Here is a 22,665-nt window from a genome sequence, read left to right as displayed (position 1 = left end):
TTTTCAGGAGGTATTACATGCTACATATTCTCACTCAAGTACTAGACAGTTCTACTTCCATCTGCCAATCCCAGTGCCTCTCTGCCAGACATGCAACTAATGTGATAATCCTGGGGAACAGGCAAGTTTACAAGTCATTTTCAGAGGACTCAGTTACTTATTTAATAAGGAAATTCTGTGGTGTCAGAGGACTTTGCTGATATTAGTTGATTATCAGCAGGAGACTCCATTGCAATTCATAGGTTACCACACTTTCAAAAGAGAAAGTGGGGATAAAGTCTCACTTTGTAAAGGGGAGAGCACTCGTGTAACATGTAGTAGGAGCTGTCAGTGGAAAATGTTTCATAGTGAAGCTCTGAGACATGTTAACTTTTTTCTTTCTCCCATAAAAGCTCTATGTTCCCCTCTTATATTTACACTTTTCAGTTACACACTGGCACTGATGGGGGCCACTTCCCACTCTGTATGCTGAATCAGGGCTCTGGGAACTTGGCCATCCTGCTGATTTCAGACTCTGAGACAAGAAAGGGCTTTGACACAAAGGCAACAGAAGCAAACTTGCACTCAGCCACAAGACAGCATGACAGATCAGAAAAGTAACAGACGCTACATTTGTGTTACTACACATGCTCGTCCTATGGGAGATGGAACTATTCATACAAATTTCTCTTCTTTCACAGTCAGCAGTCAACAACATCTCACACCAGTAAAGAGAACTTAGCTGGGAAAGTACTCTGGTCATAGAGTCAAAACCCCTTGGTGCTGAGCAGTGAGTCAGGAGTTCTAGTATCTATTTGTGAACACGTGTGTTTAAGAAAGGATGTTGAAAGAGACAATACCTTTTTCCTAGGTGTAACTGATGCTACAGGAGGATTAAAAGTCATTCCTTTCATATTATATGTCTCAAAAAGTTCTGTGCCAGACCTATAATACAAGATCAGTTTTACACAATTAAAAGAAACCGTATAAAGTATATGTCCATAAAACGAGTCTCACTTCAGTACTCTATAAACTCAAAGTAACCTGCTCCTCAATCACTACTTCAGTCCTGCAAGGGAAGAATACCTGGTAATACAGAATATCAATTGGAAAAGTTATATGAATCAGAAATGTAGAGGTACGACAAATAGACAAATTAAAAGCATGTAAAGTGGCTGTAAATTATTATACTGAGATTAACTACATAGCTGAGGTATGAACGAAGATGGAAATGAGGGAGATTAGGAGTCCAACTCACAGAGACTATTGCTATGCATGCCTGACAAAGTTCCACAGTCATCTATCCTCACACTAATTTCCATCAGTACATACTCTAGAACCCGGCACCGCAATTGTTTTTCATTGGACTGTCGCAGTCCAGCAACACTGCTCCTTATTATGATCCCTGGGCTGCTACTATGCAACACCAAGTGCTTTTGCTCCTTTGAGGGCAGAGTATGCTGCATTTGCAGGACTTTTATCCTCTGCCTGGCCAGGAAACAAGCCCTTAGAGAAAGCAGCCAGCTTTTGGTACTTATAAAAGAACCATCATACTTTTGTTCTTCAAAAATAATTTTCTTGAAGCATATGGAAAATTACTCACTGGGGAATCTTATAACACAAAACAAACAGCTTCCACTTTGCCAGTGAACTATTTTTCAAAACATATCCATCGTATATCTCACCTTCGGCTCAGATCTGGTCTGAGAGCTTCCGAACCTTCAGCTGGAGCCCCAGCAATAAGATGATCTGCAAATTTCTGCACTGTCGGATGATAGTGTCTCTGAAAGGAAGAAGGGGATTGGTGAGGGATAGGATAGTAGGTACTTATGTATGTACTTCGCCAATAATAATAATACTGTATTTATACACTGCATAGAATACTTTCAGCAAACTTCTTTTCTGTTTCAGGATGAGACTAAGGATTAGCCAGTGTTCTAAGGGTTACACACGCTATGTTACCAACTCATAAAACCACACAAATAGTTTGGATGCAATGTCCATGACAGTTTCAGTATAGTTAATCTTAACTCTTTTTCTTCCAGTAGATAGTTCTAGCCAGGATTATAGACAAACATTTTCCATTACATATTTGCAGAGATAGGCCTTAAATATAATTTCTGGAATGAGTAGGCTATATTAAAAGCATACTGATAAAACATAAGGGCTATAAAGGTTTCCATTAGGCTACCAGCTCCACTGAAACAATTTATCACACAAACAGGTTAATGGTAAGATTTCCATTACTGCCATCTTTGTCCCTGCCTCAGATGGGTAATTAATCTCAGTATAATAATTTAAAGCCACCTCACTTGTTTTTAATTTGTCTGGTTGGTGGAGCAAAGCAAGATCTAACACTCAACTCTGTATCATTTCTCTGTTTATCTGCAACACAATAACTTTGCAATGTCACATCCCAATCAATTTCAAAATTAACAGAAATGTTCTAGGTACTGGTGGGCACAAACCTATTGATTCTGGTGCAGATTAGAAGACAGGAAAAGACTGAATCACAGGAAAAATCAATACCACCAGACTGAGGCAGAGGAATCTCTCTGCCGCGCCCCCTGCTGCTGCCTATACATATCAAAGGCAGCACATTAACCTGCTATGCCGGAAGTTTGGATTCTACCATAAAGAAGATTTCAGAGTAACAGCCGTGTTAGTCTGTATTTGCAAAAAGAAAAGGAGTACTTGTGGCACCTTAGAGACTAACCAAATAAACTGGATAGTCTCTAAGGTGCCACAAGTACTCCTTTTCTTTTTACCATAAAGAAGAAAGCCTTTCAGGGAGGATTTTGAGAGGGGTGGTGTGGAGAGAATCTAGGACTGCAGGGATTAGGTAGCAGGGGACGTAGAGACCCAGAGAGAACTGAGGGGTGTGGGTGAAAAGAGGTGGTGATGAGGGAAGCAGGGGGAAGGGAAGATACTGGGTGGATTGGTAGGGAAGCAGGGATCCACAGCACGGGAAGCATAGGAGACAGGGAAGGGAAAGTGGCACTGGAGGAAGGGGGAAGGCAGGGACCTGGAATGGGGAGGAATGAAGGGACCATGTCATGGTCAATAAGTGGGGAATGAGGGTGCGCACAGAGCCCCTGCCATGGTACATGGAGAGGGGGACATGGAACACACACAGAACCCATGGCCTATGGCAGAGGAGTGGATGGGGGCACACAGAGTGCCTGTAATGAAGGAGGAGTTGGGGGGAGTTGCAGGGAGGCCCTGAAACAGGGTGCCACACAGGGAGATTGTAGGGAAGAATGGAGGGATGCAAGTAGACCTGAGGGGTGCAACATGTTTGGCCTACACTAGCCACAGAGCATGAGACCTCCTAGCATAAATACACAGAAAGGATACACAGAACACAAGATTTCATCAGCCACCATCCCAACAACCTACCTGGAAACACTGTTGTAACAAACAAAGTATTGTGTTAGCAGAAGTTAGACAAGGGTATGTCATTCATCTAGAGTACACAGTCTAGAGATTACAGCATTGATCTGAGCTCTGTATTTAGTTAAGTATATAAACATTTAGCCAGCTCCCCAGAATTACCCAAATAGTAACTCACCCGGAGCGCATGTAATTCCCACAGGGCTGTGTTCTGGGCATTGCAACACTCTGGCTCATCCAGTTCGGGGAGATACAGTCCACTGCCTTGAGCCTCATTATCTAGCAGGAGGTCTGTTTTTGGGAACGTCTATCACACCATCACACAGAAAAACTGATTATCTCACAGCAGTTTAATGCATATAACATGGTAATGCAAGTTCAAGAGTGTAACCAAACATTCAGCTCTATTCAGACTCAGCAGTACTTAAGGAAATCCTATTTTCATGTTTAAAATGTCAAAATATTCTGTAGTTAAAAAAAAAATTGTAATACTACATAACAATTCATGGACTAGCAAATTCTGCAGCCCAGCGTCTCCCACAATTCTGGAGGAGACACTGCTAGCAGAAAGGAAATAATCAAATAAGAAATTTTCCATTCCAGCAAGTGACTAAGAACTTACTTGCATCAATATTCTGTTGGTTGCCAAGATCCCAACACTGGAATTTGGAAGGACATGGAGAGCAAGTGTGGAAAGTCGCTTTATGAAAGCAAGGGCTCGTTGCTGGGAAACTTGTTTCCTACGTTTGGTAAGCATTACAACCAGGCACTGAAGCACTATCACCATGTCATCATTCGTAGCACCTCAAAAAACAGAATATGCAAAAACCCATTTAAAGGCAACAAGAGACCTTCCACACGAGAAAGAAAATATACTGTGAAGGATGTTGTTTAGAAATTAGAGCCCTAGAATATTGTACTAAAGCATAAATAATAGTTCAACAAACAGTGGTTATTAACATGATAGACAAAAACACACATCTACTTTTAAAAAACTATTCCTGCTTTGAGCAGACTCAATATATCTGTGCTTCTTTTAACAATGCACTTATTCAAACAAGGATGCTTAAATTCACAAAGATTCTTTTGGTCCTAATTACACTGATCATTCTATCAATTATTTATAATTATAAAAGTGTACTCATCCAGTGTTTTGGATGCATATACAATAAAAACAATGTACAACATATAGTTAATTCATGAGCTCCTCCTATACAAATTAATGAAACCCATTTTAACTAAATGAATCCTTACTTTAATAGGCATCTTTTCATAAAGCGTTAAAGCACATATTAAAAGCAATTAATGTTGAAAATATAAAACTTTCAAAAGATCAACAGAGATTTCAATTGCCTTTGCAAAGAATCAAGTAATATGGAGTCAAGACACATTTCTATGAAGAGAGGTTAGATCAGGGATGGGCCACTAGCAGCATCCGGTCCGCCAGATCATTTTATTTGGTCCACCACAGCCCAGCTCAGGGCAAGCAATCCAGCAATGCCAAGGGCAGGAAAGGGTGGGAGGGCCCCACCTGCATACATACACATCATATGATGCTGTAGCAAGAGCCAATGGACCGGAGCAGGAAGTCAGGCCCAGCCCAAGCTCCACAGGACAGTAGCTGTTACCGTGGGATGAGTGCAAGGCAGATATGCTCTCCAACCCCTCTCCTAGGCGGCAGGACGTGACATTCCCCCGGTCACACCCATCAGCCCACCAGAGGGTTTTAATGGATTTTGTGGCCCTGTGCTACCTTAAAGTTACCCATGCCTGGGTTAGACGCTGATCCAAAGTCACTCACTAGCCATTAATGAAATCTGACGCTATTTGAAATTGGTACTAAGTAATGCCATAATATACATACTAACTTGAGAGAAGAACTAAGAAGTTAAAACAAATTTGTTATCTGTTTCTGTAAAAGGATGGCAAAGGCATCTTAAAATTAGCATTTTTAAGAGTATCATACAAATAAAATAAACAGTCTATGTGTTCAGATGTTAAAATAAGACGCTGAACTTACCCGCATGTAGCCTAAATAGCGTCCTGTAAAGGTGACTGTAGAACTTTGAAGGGTCAATGTTAAGAACATCACCTATTTAAAAAATAATCCCAAATAAGTAGGTTTACTTCACTAACCTATCAGCTAAAATCAAATTATAAAGTTTAAATTTTAGAGAACTTACCTTGTCCAGACAGAATATGAAAAGCAGTGAGAACGCAATGAAGGCTCTCCCGATAGCTTAGATCCTGGGAATACAAAAGAATAGCTGATGCACAGTAGATAAAGCTTCATTTTTAAAAAAATGTCTCAAGAAATTACCTCATTAGGAAAAAGCTCAACTTACCCCAGATGCAATTAGAGAATGTAGAACAACCAACAGGTCATCAAAAAATTCTACATTTATGAGATGGGCAAACCTAGAATCAGGGAGATTTTTATTTTTCTGTAATTATAGACAATTTTCTCTGCAAGCTCATTCAAAGCATTCTGTGACCCGCCAAAGACTACATCTTCATCCTCTTCTTTCATCAAATGCCCTCTTAAATCTACACTACATTCGCACAGCTTGGTAATGCAATACCTGATGCAATACTATATCTCAACTTTTCATTAACGCTACTGCACAGAGCAAAGAACGACTTTCAGTTTCTTTATTAAAAAAACAGAATAAATAATGCAAATCACCTCATGATTTGAAGGATTTTTGTCATGTAAGTCCCATACTGACAATTAGATACTACAATGAAAGACGTTAGAAATGCTCAAATATACAAACTGATGAATTTTGGTGTGCTTTATTCATATATCCTACATGCAGTTCAACTGCTCATAAAAAAGATTCTTAAAATGTCTTTTTACTGACTCATATTTTTTCTAAAATATATAGAAAAAAAATATTGACTCGTAGCTCTTACTTTGCAAGACCTTCCAGTACTGTAGGCAAAAGAGGGGATTTCTGTACTTTCTTCAGTATTCGGAAGTAAGTTAAAAATACAATATTCAGAGTCTCTGTGTGCTGTGGGAAAAAGTACATAAAATCATATCAGTACGCACAGAAAACAGGTATTGCTGATTCATTTAAACTAAACTCAAAACTTTCCTTTTCCTCTTACTTTTTTGAATTTTGAACTCACCAGCCCCCAAAATCCTAATAATTACAAATATAGCGGTCCAAAAATTCCTATCACAAAGGATACAGTCACACATTATTGAGTCAGCAGGTGGATTTTAGATTCTGTAGTAAACTAAAATTAATGGTAATATTTCTAAATTTGACCAACATAAATCATGCTTTTAAATTCCACTTTGATACAACATCTCATTCAAACAAAGAATTAAGAAGACCTGCTTAAATATAAATAAAAGGAAATAAATGCCAACAAACTGATACTGAACAGCTGTACATATTTAAAGGGACGCTGTTCTAAATAGGCAGTGGCAGGCTGTCTGTGTGCCTGTCACCCTGGGGTAAGGACTACACAACTGAAACTGAAAACTGACATCATAATAAACATTGCTACTAGCAGCAGAATTTTTCTGACACACACAAAGGAACCCTATTACAGATTCAAGTAATTCCACCTTACAGGAGCCCTCTGCTGTGAACTGTAACCTAGTCAGTGAGTTACAAATTAGAGGTATCATTTTCCTTTCTTTGTGCTCCACCTGTGTTTTTATAATTTCAGTCTCCTCAACACAGCTAGGTCTGTTAGTTGCAAAAAATGAACCCTCCCCAGAGCCTATCTCATGACATACAATACCCTTTCTGCCTGAGAAGAGGTCTTCCATACCCCGTATCACTTAGTGCACTATCATTACCTACTGAGCTAATGTGACAAAGAAAAGACAACAAATTGGACCACAAAATAGACTTCAGACAACTAGTTTTAATTGCTTGCAAGAATACATGCAAAAGCAGAAAAAAAATTTCTCCAATTCCCTACCAGTTTCAGTTTTTTTTCTTTACTCTCGGAGGCTTCTGCTTCCAGGAGTTCTCGTTCCAGCTTCTCTTCTGCTTTCTTCCACTGAAAATATATTCATTTTAAAAGACATTAAATATTCTGGCAAATTAAAAAATTCCACTTCTCACTAAATTTGGAGGCCCAGGGTCCACAGGTGTCTGGAATAACCGTGTTCAGTGCTCTGCTGATCCTTTGCGAGTTCCATGGTGGAATGAAGTTGTCTTAATGATGGCAGAAGGGTAACTGAAGGGTAACTCATTTTCTGAACATCCCCTTCCCACCAACTAATAAACAGAACTGAGTCACTATTAGAAGTTTTGCTAATTTTTATAATAAATATGGGGAAAAGGACAGAATTAGGAAGATTAAAAATTCCTTGATGTGCCCCAAAATGCTCTATACACAGTGATAATGCAACGCATTTACCAGCGCCAAAGGATAACGAAGGTAACAGGAATCCGTTTCAATTATACCTTTCTTTGCATCCTTGAAAGATTTTTCCTTTTCTCCTTACAGGACATGAACTTTTTCTTTGCAGTAATGTCTTCTGTGTCTTTTTTTACTTCTACTTCTTTAATTCTTAGATGAAGGAATATTTTTAGCACCTAAAATTGACAAAGAAACCATAAAATATTTAGTGCCTGAAGTTTAACAAAGTCACGTGCAGCAAATTTACAACAGCAGATTATCAACATCAGGAACTTCAAGAATGGGTGTGTCTGACTGAGCTTTTGTCCTGTAATACTGGAGAATCTTCATACAATTTTATATAGTTAATTAGAAAACATACACAATGCGTTTTCATAAAATATTAATTTACAGCAGTCTTCCTTATAGTCACGGTCACTTAAAACTCTGGCTCCTGCAACATATTTGGTCACCTTAACCTATTTTCTTGGCTTAAATCCAGTGACTAGAACCCATAACCTGAGCATGCCTTAATTTATTTGTCAAACAGACTACACCCCTTGTAGGCGCAACTGCAAACTATCCCGATGCAAAGGAAAGATAGGACGACTAGTAAGAGTCCAATATGGCTTCATCAGAAGCTATTTAATTACCTGAAAATAAAAAATGAAGCTTACAAAAAGAGGAAACATGAATAACCAAGGAGTACAAAAGAGCAGCACAAGCATGAAGGGACAAAATCAGAAAAGCTAAGAAGGCACAAAATTAGTTATACCTAGCAAAAAGCAGTAAGAGGAGGTTCTTTAAATGCATCAGGTTTGTCAATCAAACAGACTACACCCCTTGTCTCCTTTTTAAGGGAAGTCAAGAAGCCCTAAACTTGTTCTATGCTCAGGAAAAGTGAAGAAATACTGGATAGCTTTCCTAAGTATAGACTTTTGCTATTTTTGCCATTGTCAAAAACAATTCTGAAGTACAACAGAAAGAAACTTACCTCAGGTCTAACATCATAATTTCTGCTTTTTACAAGGCCAGAAATCACCTTAACAACACCCAGAGAAACAGAGCCCAGTTTGTCTTGTTTAAAGAGCTTCTTTATAGCTTCACAACACATTTCAGAAATCTGTAAAGTGAATTGAAATGTTTATTCTCATAAAATTATATAAAAAAAAGAGACAAGTTCATCCCAATAGTTACTCAACTAAGTTTCTATGTCAAAATTTACAATGGTGTGAATATCCATTTTCAATAAAAAAGTCAAGTACAGAGAGAGAGAGAGAGAGAAACAAAGTGTTGAAAAGAGAGGCATGCTATGGTTGCTTTGTAATTAACTTTCAAAAATCAAATATTTTTCATATAAGAGAATGCCTCTTAAAATCAAACAAATAATTAGAAAGATACCCACCAATTTTGATGTGTCATTCATGAGAGGTACAATCAGGACAATGATGTTATTGTGGAAATTGAAGTGAGGCAGCACCACAAGAAGCTCACACAGACACTTGACTGCAATCTCTGCCAGACCTTTATATGCTTTTAATGAGATCACTTTACTTTTCTTCAGCTTCCTCTGCTTCCAGTCTGAATAAAATATTATTTTTGTTATTATTATGCAAAACTTAGCTACTGCATTATTTTTGAGTATTTTTCTGGCGGCTTTCCTGATGTTTTAGTAAAATAAATCTTAAGTACAGCTTTCTATGAAATAACAATCAGAAAATGTTAGGTGCAGAAAGCAATATTCATTCCAAGGATAAACAGTTATCCTGCAAACACTTATACAGGCGAGTAACTTTGTGCGCACAACTAGGCCCTTTCAGTTCAACGGGACTATGCATATGTAATTGATGGCAGGATCAGGACCTTGTATCTAGGAATGTACTTAACTGAGCCCTGGTCTACACTAGGACTTTAGGTCGAATTTAGCAGCATTAAATCGATGTAAACCTGCACCCGTCCACACGATGAAGCCCTTTATTTCGACTTAAAGGGCTCTTAAAATCGATTTCCTTACTCCACCCCTGACAAGTGGATTAGCGCTTAAATCGGCCTTGCCGGGTCGAATTTGGGGTACTGTGGACACAATTCGACGGTATTGGCCTCCGGGAGCTATCCCAGAGTGCTCCATTTTGACCGCTCTGGACAGCCCTCTCAACTCAGATGCACTGGCCAGGTAGACAGGAAAAGAACCGCGAACTTTTGAATCTCATTTCCTGTTTGGCCAGCGTGGCAAGCTGCAGGTGACCATGCAGAGCTCATCAGCAGAGGTGACCATGATGGAGTCTCAGAATCGCAAAAGAGCTCCAGCATGGACCGAACGGGAGGTACGGGATCTGATCGCTGTATGGGGAGAGGAATCCGTGCTATCAGAACTCCGTTCCAGTTTTCGAAATGCCAAAACCTTTGTCAAAATCTCCCAGGGCATGAAGGACAGAGGCCAGAACAGGGACCCGAAGCAGTGCCACGTGAAACTGAAGGAGCTGAGGCAAGCCTACCAGAAAACCAGAGAGGCGAACGGCCACTCCGGGTCAGAGCCCCAAACATGCCGCTTCTATGATGAGCTGCATGCCATTTTAGGGGGTTCAGCCACCACTACCCCAGCCGTGTTGTTTGACTCCTTCAATGGAGATGGAGGCAATACGGAAGCAGGTTTTGGGGACGAAGAAGATGATGATGACGACGAGGTTGTAGATAGCTCACAGCAAGCAAGCGGAGAAACCGGTTTTCCCGACAGCCAGGAACTGTTTCTCACCCTGGACCTGGAGCCAGTACCCCCTGAACCCACCCCAAGGCTGCCTCCTGGACCCAGCAGGCGGAGAAGGGACCTCCGGTGAGTGTACCTTTTAAAATACTATACATGGTTTAAAAGCAAGCATGTGAAAGGATTACTTTGCCCTGGCATTCGTGGCTCTCCTGGATATACTCCCAAAGCCTTTGCAAAAGGTTTCTGGGGAGGGCAGACTTACTGCGTCCTTCATGGTAGGACACTTTACCACTCCAGGCCAGTAACACGTACTCGGGAATCATTGTACAACAAAGCATTGCAGTGTATGTTTGCTGGCGTTCAAGCAACATCCGTTCTTTATCTCTCTGTGTTATCCTCAGGAGAGTGAGATATAATCCATGGTCACCTGGTTGAAATAGGGTGCTTTTCTTCAGGGGACACTCAAGAGGAGCCCATTCCTGCTGGGCTGTTTGCCTGCGGCTGAACAGAAATGTTCCCCGCTGTTAGCCACAGGGAGGGGGGGAGGGTTGAGGGGGTAGCCACGCGGTGGGGGGAGGCAAAATGCGACCTTGTAACGAAAGCACATGTGCTATGTATGTAATGTTAACAGCAAGGTTTACCGTGAAAGAGTGTAGCCAGTGTTTTATAAAATGTGTCTTTTTAAATACCGCTGTCCCTTTTTTTTTCCTCCACCAGCTGCATGTGTTTCAATGATCACAGGATCTTCTGCTTCCCAGAGGCTAGTGAAGATTAGAAAGAAAAAAAAAAACGCACTCGAGATGAAATGTTCTCCGAGCTCATGCTGTCCTCCCACACTGACAGAGCACAGACGAATGCGTGGAGGCAAATAATGTCAGACTGCAGGAAAGCACAAAATGACCAGGAGGAGAGGTGGCGGGCTGAAGAGAGGGCTGAAGCTCGAATGTGGCGGCAGCGTGATGAGAGGAGGCAGGATTCAATGCTGAGGCTGCTGGAGGACCAAACCAGTATGCTCCAGTGCATGGTTGAGCTGCAGCAAAGGCAGCTGGAGCACAGACTGCCACTACAGCCCCTGTGTAACCAACCGCCCTCCTCCCCAAGTTCCATAGCCTCCACACCCAGACGCCCAAGAACGCGGTGGGGGGGCCTCCGGCCAACCAGCCACTCCACCACAGAGGATTGCCCAAAAAAAAAAGAAGGCTGTCATTCAATAAATTTTAAAGTTGTAAACTTTTAAAGTGCTGTGTGGCATTTTCCTTCCCTCCTCCACCACCCCTCCTGGACTACCTTGGTAGTCATCCCCCTATTTGTGTGATGAATGAACGAAGAATGCATGAATGTGAAGCAACAATGACTTTATTGCCTCTGCAAGTGGTGATCGAAGGGAGGAGGAGAGGGTGGTTAGCTTACAGGGAAGTAGAGTGAACCAAGGGGTGGGGGGTTTCATCAAGGAGAAACAAACAGAACTTTCACACCGTAGCCTGGCCGGTCACAAAACTGGTTTTCAAAGCCTCTCTGATGCGTACCACGCCCTCCTGTGCTCTTCTAACTGCCCTGGTGTCTGGCTGTGCATAACCAGCAGCCAGGCGATTTGCCTCAACCTCCCACCCCGCCATAAACGTCTCCCCCTTACTCTCACAGATATTGTGGAGCACACAGCAAGCAGTAATAACAGTGGGAATATTGGTTTCGCTGAGGTCTAACCGAATCAGTAAACTGTGCCAGCGTGCCTTTAAACGTCCAAATGCACATTCTACCACCATTCTGCACTTGCTCAGCCTGTAGTTGAACAGCTCCTGACTACTGTCCAGGCTGCCTGTGTACGGCTTCATGAGCCATGGCATTAAGGGGTAGGCTGGGTCCCCAAGGATAACTATAGGCATTTCAACATCCCCAATGGTTATTTTCTGGTCTGGGAAGAAAGTCCCTTCCTGCAGCTTTTGAAACAGACCAGAGTTCCTGAAGATGCGAGCGTCATGTACCTTTCCCGGCCATCCCACATTGATGTTGGTGAAACGTCCCTTGTGATCCACCAGAGCTTGCAGCACTATTGAAAAGTACCCCTTGCGGTTTATGTACTCGACGGCTTGGTGCTCCGGTGCCAAGATAGGGATATGGGTTCCGTCTATGGCCCCACCACAGTTAGGGAATCCCATTGCAGCAAAGCTATCCACTATGACCTGCACATTTCCCAGGGTCACTACCCTTGATATCAGCAGATCTTTGATTGTGTGGGCTACTTGCATCACAGCAGCCCCCACAGTAGATTTGCCCACTCCAAATTGATTCCCAACTGACCGGTAGCTGTCTGGCGTTGCAAGCTTCCACAGGGCTATCGCCACTCGCTTCTCAACTGTGAGGGCTGCTCTCATCTTGGTATTCATGCGCTTCAGGGCAGGGGAAAGCAAGTCACAAAGTTCCATGAAAGTGCCCTTACGCATGCGAAAGTTTCGCAGCCACTGGGAATCGTCCCAGACCTGCAACACTATGCGGTCCCACCAGTCTGTGCTTGTTTCCCGAGCCCAGAATCGGCGTTCCACAGCATGAACCTGCCCCATTAGCACCATGATGCATGCATTGGCAGGGCCCATGCTTTCAGAGAAATCTGTGTTCATGTCCTGATCACTCATGTGACCGCGCTGACGTCGCCTCCTCGCCCGGTAGCGCTTTGCCAGGTTCTGGTGCTGCATATACTGCTGGATAATGCGTGTGGTGTTTAATGTGCTCCTAATTGCCAAAGTGAGCTGAGCGGACTCCATGCTTGCCTTGGTATGGCGTCCGCACAGAAAAAAGGCGCGGAATGATTGTCTGCCGTTGCTCTGACGGAGGGAGGGGCGACTGATGACACGGCTTACAGGGTTGGCTTCAGGGGGCTAAAATCCACAAAGGGGGTGGCTTTACATCAAGCAGTAGTTCAGGCAGGACTTCACGGAGGGTTCCAATAAGAAATGGTGCACCTAAGTTATTGTTCTTATTGGAACAAGGAGGTTAGCCTGGCCTCTGATTGATACATGGCTAGATTTACCTCGCTGCACCTTCTCTGTGAGTGACTGCACTGTGACCTAGAGGAATGAGTCCCCTAGACAGGGGAGAAGACAAATGAGTACAAAACAAATCTGGTCTATTTCTTGTTTTGATCCACTCCATCTATCTTTTACATCTTTGGCTGGCAGCAGACGGTGCAGAAGGACTGCATGCCATCCACATCTCATGGCTGCTCGGCAGAAGACGGTACAATAGGACTGCTAGCAATCCATATTGCCTGCCTGCTCACCATAAGACGGTTCAATAGGACTGACTGCCGGACTTAAGAGAATGACCTGGTCAAGTCACTAAAAATTTAGTCCCTGCGCCCATGTCTGCCCAGGCGCTCCTGATCGACCTCACACAGGCGACCAGGAGTACCTCGGACATGACGAGGACGGCTACCAGTCGTATTGTACCGTCTGCTGCCACAAGGCAATGGGTTGCTGCTACTGTGTAGCAATGCCGTACCGCGTCTGCCAGCACCCAGGAGACATACGGTGACGGTTACCTGAGCGGGCTCCATGCTTGCGGTGGTATTGCGTCCGCACAGGTAACTCAGGAAAAAAGGCGTGAAACGATTGTCTGCCCTTGCTTTCACGGAGGGAGGGAGGGAGGGAGGGAAGGGGGGGACTGACGATATGTACCCAGAACCACCCGCAACAATGTTTCAGCCCCATCAGGCATTGGGATCTCAACCCAGAATTCTAATGGGCAGCGGAGACTGTGGGAACTGTGGGATAGCTACCCACAGTGCAACGCTCCGGAAGTCGACTCTAGCCTCGGTACTGTGGAAGCACTCCGCCGAGTTAATGCACTTAATGCACTTCTGTGGGGACACACACACTCGAATATATAAAACCGATTTCTAAAAAACCGACTTCTATAAATTCGACCTTATTCCGTAGTGTAGACATACCCTAAGAAATGAGGAAAATCCACACTATACCTTTAACTGTTTGTTCCAGATTTTCCAAGTAAAACTTGTACTGGCTCACAAGGCTTTCTTCAAACTCCCTTAGTTTCTGAGTTTCTTTTCTAACCTGTAAACATAATACAGGTGAATTATTTTTAAAGACCTAAGTATTTCAGTTAACTAATACTGCCAATATAAGGTTTGGTGTTTTGGGTTTTTTTCTTGTTTTTGGGATTGGTTTTATTTTTATTTTTTAATCCAATGAAGTTTAGTTTTTAACAGAGCTTTCCCAGGTATATATTAAAATTAACTTTTCTGTACAAGTTTTGGTGCTTGGAGATTTTTTCTGCCCACCAGATCTATTTCACTAGCAGGTATTTACGTGGGATTTGGGAATAGGACTGCCTTTATGAAAAACAAAGCCAGAATCCTGAGTTGTGCCACCTCAATTGGTAAACACCTTCTAAACCAACATTTTACAAAAAATCCAGCAGAATAAGATATTCTGCCTTTATTTAGCAGAGAATTAAATATACTTGCAGAGATCTGATCCAATATAAGGGCATCTACACGGGGGCATCCAGGAAAATTAATCTGAATTAACTAAGGTGTGAATCTGAAGTGGATTAGTAAAACTGCATTAAATCCCATGTGAACACACTTATTCAGCATTAAAGTGGCCTTAATTCGGTTTAGTTTAAATCACTTTCAAAATGAGTTAAAATAAATTAAATTAAGGCCACTTTAATCCTAAATCAAAGCATCCACACAGGGATTTTAATGCAGTTTAACTAATTAACTTCAAATTCACACCTTTAGTTAATTCAGATTAATTTTCCTGGATGTCCCCATATATGCAAGCCCTAAAATACATGAATAATTGTACTCTTTCTGCTCCTTGCCCCAGCCCTGCCCCCAGCTGCGGCTCCGCTCCCAGCCCCGGCCCAAGATCCACCCCCAGATGCAGCCCCAGCCTCGGCCCCCTTACCCCTGTCTGCGACCCCCACCTCCCTCCCAGAGCCGGGGCCCTGCTCCCAGCCAGGGTGCACACAGGGTTAAGGGGGAGGCACAACCCTGAAAAGTTGAGCATCTACATTGTATTTTAACCCAATATTAAGACTTTTCTAACCCATAGTCAAACCTATGGCTCTGGAGTCCACACTGCAGTGCGCAGACCCAAGTCAAAGTAACCATATCTCAGAGTCCCTAGTGCTCTTCCCCCTACCCCCAAATATGGCTGCTCTAGCCCAGGACCTAGGTGCACTGTGTGAAAACTACTGCCTGCCCTGCACGTTACAGGAAGTTTGAAGCAGCCTGCTTTGCAAAAGACTTGATCAGTTTGTTCTCCATTGCAAACCCAGGAGGTTCTTGGATAGTGCGCTTGCAGCTTGGTGATCAGAAGAGAACAGGTTAACGATGACCTGAGTTGCTGCCATTCACAAAAGGAGGCTGGGCTTCCATTTTCAATAAAGTGGATTGCAGATTGTTAAGACAGAGAGGAATAAGGAAGTTATCCCACAATTCTATGGGACAGTTCCAGCTGATTCCCAGGAGATGAGTCAAGTGGGGCTCCATCTACACTGTAAAGCAATAACAGAAGCTCGGACCCTCCAGCCCTGCAGGGCCCTAGGACCCTGGGTCCAAGCCCTATGTTAGTGCAACTGAAGTATAGACACAAGGGGGTTAGGCTTGAGCTACGGCTCAAGCATGTGCTCATGCTGCAGTGTAAACATATCCCATAAGTACTTCATGTTAAAATAGGATTTGTTAAATTTGTTCAAAAACTAGATTTCTGTTAAACATCTGTTTTAGATCAGGGACTTTAAAAACAACAAACTATCCACCCTATTTTATAAAGAAACCTGGAGTTTCACCTTGGTATGTTTTTCTGCTTCAGTCAGAGGCCGAATTTTGTAAGAAGGAGTAATATCTTTGAATATTTCCATCAGAGAAACCATCACCAGCTTCCGAACAATCACAGCCACATTGGGGTCTTGTTCCATTAGCATGGCACGCAACTCTTTCAGCTTCTTTATCTGTTCAAGAAAACATATGGTGCAGGATAAATAAAGGTTATATACCAAAGAGAAACAAATTTACACTCTACTTTACGCAAAGGGTGGCAGTAAGAAAAACTCCCATATCTGGAAATAAAACTACTGTAATAAAGTGATATTACACAAACAAATTAGTACACACTATTAAACACCAGGGAAGGAGTCAGCAAACCCCAAAGAATCTAATGAAATTAATAGTTCAGGAATGTTGCAACTAGCAAGTAAATACAACTTTAAGCAGAATGATAGGAAAATATTAGTGCACGCTGGAACACTGAAAAGTAAGGGTCCAATCATGAGCCTGCAAGCAGAGCCCAAATAAAGCGTTATGCCCACAGGAACTATGGGCCTTGGTGGAATGGGAGCTGTATGGAATCCTCACTCCCAACCCATCAATAACACCAATGAATTCGTGGAGAGTCCAACTACTGGTGGGTATGGGTAATATCAAACACAGTCTTGCGGATTTACTTTGTCTGCAGAACAACTGCCAACAACCATGGCCCCCCCTTTGCTGTGCTGTCTCTGCTGATTTTGGCTTTTTCATGGGTACATAACATGTTGCAGACTTTGCCATTCCTTGATTACTTCAGATTTTTGAAATTAAATTGATTTACTGTACCACACACAAAAAAATTGAACACTACTCACGCTGTTTTCTGGGTCAGACAGAATGGCAGCTGCTAAGGCTGCAATGTGTATCTTCTTCTCTTGCAGCTTCCTCCTCCTTTGAATTAGCAGTTCATCTGTAGTGAGCACAGGCTGGGGTTCTTCACTAGATGCTGATACAATGAAGTTTAATAGTTAACTTTTCCCCATTAGTTCCCACTCTTTAATTGTATGTTAGAAACCACTTAAGCATCATACTGTAAAATCCAATTCTATTAATTTTATTTCAAATTATTACTTAGCAGATACAATATCATAATGTTAAGTTCAGCAGTATAGCACTCAAAAGCAGCCCAAGAGGGTTTTCAGGGCCACGTGATGACTTGTAATTTGCATAAGACCCACTTCACCTCTTCTAACCCAAAATAAACAAACAAAGGAATAATGATGTCAAACTTGGTGGGTTAGGTCAGGGCTTGAGATACAATTTTTCTGTTAAATTTCAAGTGAATTGGACAAGGGCATTTTGAATTGCAGTACCCTAAGAAATGGAAGTGTTCGCAAGATTAAATAAATAAAAAAAGGACACTGATAAAGCATAGCTGTACAGACTCATCAACCTGAGCTCTCATGCACTGAACCAAAGATTAATTAATTAAATCAATTTTAAAAGTTAAAGATTTTAATTAACAACCACCAAATGGCTTGGTGGTGCCAATGAACTTAAAAAGGATGACAACAACTGGAGATCTGAACTGTCATTTAATTTTTTTTTTAAAATTACCTCGAAGTGTAAACCCATCACTATGGTGGCCTCTCAATAGAAAAAGGAAACAGTTTCCAACAAAACTGAAGACAGGTTGTTTTTAAATTAAAGTTTTTAATAACAAAAAAGGTGTTCTCAACAGTAAGAAACTTCTAACACTTTTTTTTGGGCAGAGTTTTGTATCCTGAAAATCGAGAGTAGGAGACATTAAAAATTAAGATTATTCAACTAAGCTATTTTAACAGGTGCAAAAGGAGTGGTGCCTCCCTGCTCCCTCTCACCCTAGTCCCACAAGGGCACACCAGTGGACCTTTTAAGGTGCTGACTTCCAATGGATTCAAAGGCTTGCAAGGTGCGTGTGTATGTGGAGGGGAAATATGTATGCTGAGGAGAGTACACAGCTTGTGGACTGAGAGAAGGGGTCATGAAGAGTATCAGCAAAGCAAGCAGGGTGATCTGATGGGAGAGAAGAAAGGAACAGAAGAGTGAAGGAAAATGGATAAGGGGAACAGCAGGACAGGGTACATTCCACACATCCTTGTAAACATTAAGAGTCTCAGCATTACCCCTTCTCCCGATCAACTCTGGAGAGGCTAAACAGGCCCAATCAGTAGCTGTAGAACTTAAAATGTTGTTGCCCTCTCAACCCTTGCAACTTTAGTAGGCTCATTGTAGGCTCTAATTTCCACAAAGCTTACCAGGGTAGCCAAGGTTACTCACAACCACCCACTAGGAGGTCCAATTAGACTCAGCAGCATAAATAGTGTCATCAACCTCCCGACTCCATTTAGGGTTTTGGGCAGCCAATGAGTCAATTTTAGGTAGTCAGGTAGCACCTAAGGCTTGTTGGAGGGATTGGGGTTAGCTTGGCCCGGCCCAGACTTGCAGTGTGGTGGGGGTTTGGGCCTCCTTCACCGGGGCCAGGGGCCGGCCTCAAGCCCCCTATTGCTTAACGTGTTGGAAGGCAACTTCAAAATGAATCTTCTAATGTTCACCAAGAGGCTGCTGAACTTAGGACTTCTATCACTGTGCATCTCCAAACATTGTGGGCCCCAGGAGATCCATAGGAAGAGAAGGAGGAATGCTTCCTGGTGTGCTGCCATCTACAATCCTCCTACTCTACCCATTTCTCCGCAGGAAGGGATACCCTTAGAAGGTGTACAGGAGAGGATATGTCTGCACATCAAGCTGGAGTATAATTCTCAGCTGAAGGAGCTGTGTTAGTTCTAACTGAGTTGGCATGCCAAAAATAGAGTGCAGTTGTGGCAGCACGAGTGGCAGGAGGGGCTCAGTACCAGAGTGCATGCCTGTCCAAGACACTATGTAAGTACTTGGGATGGCTAGTCTCTCCCACCGCCCTGGCTACACTCTATTTTTAGTGTGCCAGCTCTATCAAAGCTAGCATGGGTATGGCTCCTCAAGCCAGAAGTTATACCCCCAGGCTGATATGCAGACACACTCTAAACTACAGGCAATGCAGAATTTTCAAAATGCCTTTAAAAATGTAAGATACCTACAAAATGTGCACATACAGTTTGGCAGTTGGTAAGACACAATACTCCCCTGGCTGGGTTTCTAACTCCTGTAAAAAGGAGCAGAGTGTATGTCTGTTTTGAATTTGAAAGTGGTTTTCTCTATGTACACAGTGACAACATACAAACCCAATGCATAAACCATATTGGCAGCTTGACTGGAGAGAAACTTTGCAACAGAGTGTTTTGATGTAAATTTATCACAACCTAATTCATACTATAGCAATACAACCACTTTACTTGCATTTCCTGATGACTATTAATTTACTCAAATGTGTGTTTTGGCTTTTGCTGCCCTGACTAAAACCAACCCAGAAACTCAGGATTTCTCGTTCGCAGGAAATTTTGATATTTTGACATTTGGTTTTGTTCTGATGTCAACAAATGGCCATTTTCCCAATCAGCTCTAGCCACAACTAAGACAGAGTTAGGGTTGTGCTTATCATGTGAGTGAGACTCTGTAGCTTATTGTGGAAGTGCAGATTGAATTCCAAGCTTTCTGGGTTTCTCACATTTGATAGGTTTCAGAGTAACAGCCGTGTTAGTCTGTATTTGCAAAAAGAAAAAGAGTACTTGTGGCATCTTAGAGACTAACCAATTTATTTGAGCATAAGCTTTCGTGAGCTACAGCTCACTTCATCGGATGGATACTGTGGAAAGTGTAGAAGATCTTTTTATATACACACAAAGCATGAAAAAATACCTCCTCCCACCCCACTCTCCTGCTGGTAATAGCTTATCTAAAGTGATCACTCTTCTTACAATGTGTATGATAATCAAGGTGGGCCATTTCCAGCACAAATCCAGGGTTTAACAAGAACGTCTTGGGGGGAGGGGGGGGGGGAGGGGAAACTAAATAACTAAAATTATTATAACTAAAATAGTATTACTATAACTTCCTGCGGAAGTGAAGAAACAGATTGGAAGTTATAGTTATACTATTTTACATTTGGGGACAATGTATACCTTCAGATCAGCGGCACTGCTATGGGTACCCGCATGGCCCCACAGTATGCCAACATTTTTATGGCTGACTTAGAACAACACTTCCTCAGCTCTCGTCCCCTAACGCCCCTACTCTACTTGCGCTATATTGATGACATCTTCATCATCTGGACCCATGGAAAAGAAGCCCTTGAGGAATTCCACCATGATTTCAACAATTTCCATCCCACCATCAACCTCAGCCTGGTCCAGTCCACACAAGAGATCCACTTCCTGGACACTACAGTGCTAATAAACGATGGTCACATAAACACCACCCTATACCGGAAACCTACTGACCGCTATTCCTACCTACATGCCTCCAGCTTTCACCCTGACCACACCACACGATCCATCGCCTACAGCCAAGCTCTGCGATACAACCGCATTTGCTCCAACTCCTCAGACAGAGACAAACACCTACAAGAGCTCTATCAAGCATTCTTACAACTACAATACCCACCTGCGGAACTGAAGAAACAGACTGATAGAGCCAGAAGAATTCCCAGAAGTCTCCCATTATAGGACAGGCCTAACAAAGAAAATAACAGAACGCCACTAGCCGTCACCTTCAGCCCCCAACTAAAACCCCTCCAACGCATTATTAAGGATCTACAACCTATCCTGAAGGATGACCCAACACTCTCACAAATCTTGGGAGACAGGCCAGTCCTTGCCTACAGACAGCCCCCCAACCTGAAGCAAATACTCACCAACAACCACATACCACACAACAGAACCACTAACCCAGGAACCTATCCTTGCAACAAAGCCCGTTGCCAACTGTGCCCACATATCTATTCAGGGGACACCATCACAGGGCCTAATAACATCAGCCACACTATCAGAGGCTCGTTCACCTGCACATCCACCAATGTGATATATGCCATCATGTGCCAGCAATGCCCCTCTGCCACGTAAATTGGTCAAACTGGACAGTCTCTACGTAAAAGAATAAATGGACATAAATCAGATGTCAAGAATTATAACATTCATAAACCAGTCGGAGAACACTTCAGTCTCTCTGGTCACACGATTACAGACATGAAAGTTGCGATATTACAACAAAAAAACTTCAAATCCAGACTCCAGCGAGAAACTGTTGAATTGGAATTCATTTGCAAATTTGATACAATTAACTCAGGCTTGAATAGAGACTGGGAGTGGCTAAGTCATTATGCAAGGTAACCTATTTCCCCTTGTTTTTTCCTACCCCCCACCCCCACCCCCAGACGTTCTTGTTAAACCCTGGATTTGTGCTGGAAATGGCCCACCTTGATTATCATACACATTGTAAGAAGAGTTTCAGAGTAACAGCCGTGTTAGTCTGTATTCGCAAAAAGAAAAGGAGTACCTGTGGCACCTTAGAGACTAACCAATTTATTTGAGCATGAGCTTTCGTGAGCTACAGCTCACTTCATCCGATGAAGTGAGCTGTAGCTCACGAAAGCTCATGCTCAAATAAATTGGTTAGTCTCTAAGGTGCCAAAAGTACTCCTTTTCTTATTGTAAGAAGAGTGATCACTTTAGATAAGCTATTACCAGCAGGAGAGTGGGGTGGGAGGAGGTATTTTTTCATGCTTTGTGTGTATATAAAAAGATCTTCTACACTTTCCACAGTATGCATCCGATGAAGTGAGCTGTAGCTCACGAAAGCTTATGCTCAAATAAATTGGTTAGTCTCTAAGGTGCCACAAGTACTCCTTTTCTTTTCACATTTGATAGTTCAAGTTAAAAAAATTCTTGAAAGGGAATATATACTCAAAAAACTGATACATGCTTCATTTTAAGATTTTTTTGTTTTGGAATAATAACCATGAATCAGGCAAGCCAGAGATTCCTGAACTAAGAATGAGGCTTCTTCCCTCACTTGTGAAAAAGACACAACAGTTCCAAAGGGCTTAGTCTAAGCATCAATTCTAGAGACACCAACACATCAAAATGATATTAAATAAAGTAATTCTGAAGTCGCGACAGAAATTTTTTCCTGCAAGTCCTGGAATTCTAGCAGGTGAGCATGAAGCAAGACAGGACACATTGCCAAATTGTGTGGGTAAAATGACACTTGACCGAATTGAGCTGTCTGTTCCAAAACCTCCTAAGCAGAACACATTCTGTGGTAAATGACTTTCTCTATTAAACAGAAAAATCACTTTCAGTTGTCTAAGTGTAACAGGGTGTTTTATTACCTTCTACCACCTCCATTTCTTCTGTGTCTTCATCCTCTTCATTCTGTGCAACACCGATGACTGCAAGAACGGAATGTATATTACAAACCTAACACTACGCACTCAGGTTTAAAAAAATTAATAAAATACAACCTTGCTGGC

The 22,665-nt window shown here is 42.4% G+C and overlaps 2 protein-coding genes across 2 annotated transcripts in view; both read right to left on the bottom strand.

Annotated features, from left to right (window-relative positions):
- The window catches only part of TNKS2 (tankyrase 2), a 299,288-nt gene that overhangs the window by 42,918 nt on the left and 233,705 nt on the right, over nt 1-22,665 (bottom strand). The window lies entirely within an intron of this gene.
- NOC3L (NOC3 like DNA replication regulator) overlaps nt 1-22,665 on the bottom strand; it is a 34,834-nt gene that overhangs the window by 3,801 nt on the left and 8,368 nt on the right. Inside the window, exons 5-20 of the mRNA XM_074959068.1 lie at nt 22,525-22,584; nt 17,096-17,226; nt 16,262-16,423; nt 14,421-14,514; nt 9,149-9,324; nt 8,738-8,866; nt 7,809-7,940; nt 7,318-7,398; nt 6,289-6,389; nt 5,718-5,790; nt 5,556-5,619; nt 5,393-5,464; nt 3,995-4,176; nt 3,551-3,679; nt 1,665-1,762; nt 840-924 (exon numbers count right to left, since the gene is read on the bottom strand). Of these exons, the coding sequence (XP_074815169.1) occupies nt 840-924; nt 1,665-1,762; nt 3,551-3,679; nt 3,995-4,176; nt 5,393-5,464; nt 5,556-5,619; nt 5,718-5,790; nt 6,289-6,389; nt 7,318-7,398; nt 7,809-7,940; nt 8,738-8,866; nt 9,149-9,324; nt 14,421-14,514; nt 16,262-16,423; nt 17,096-17,226; nt 22,525-22,584 (1,769 nt within the window). The remainder of the gene's footprint in view (nt 1-839; nt 925-1,664; nt 1,763-3,550; nt 3,680-3,994; nt 4,177-5,392; nt 5,465-5,555; nt 5,620-5,717; nt 5,791-6,288; nt 6,390-7,317; nt 7,399-7,808; nt 7,941-8,737; nt 8,867-9,148; nt 9,325-14,420; nt 14,515-16,261; nt 16,424-17,095; nt 17,227-22,524; nt 22,585-22,665) is intronic.

Source organism: Natator depressus, chromosome 7, assembly GCF_965152275.1.
Source record: "Natator depressus isolate rNatDep1 chromosome 7, rNatDep2.hap1, whole genome shotgun sequence".
NCBI lineage: Eukaryota > Metazoa > Chordata > Testudines > Cheloniidae > Natator > Natator depressus.
This window is presented reverse-complemented; position numbering and strand designations above follow the sequence as displayed.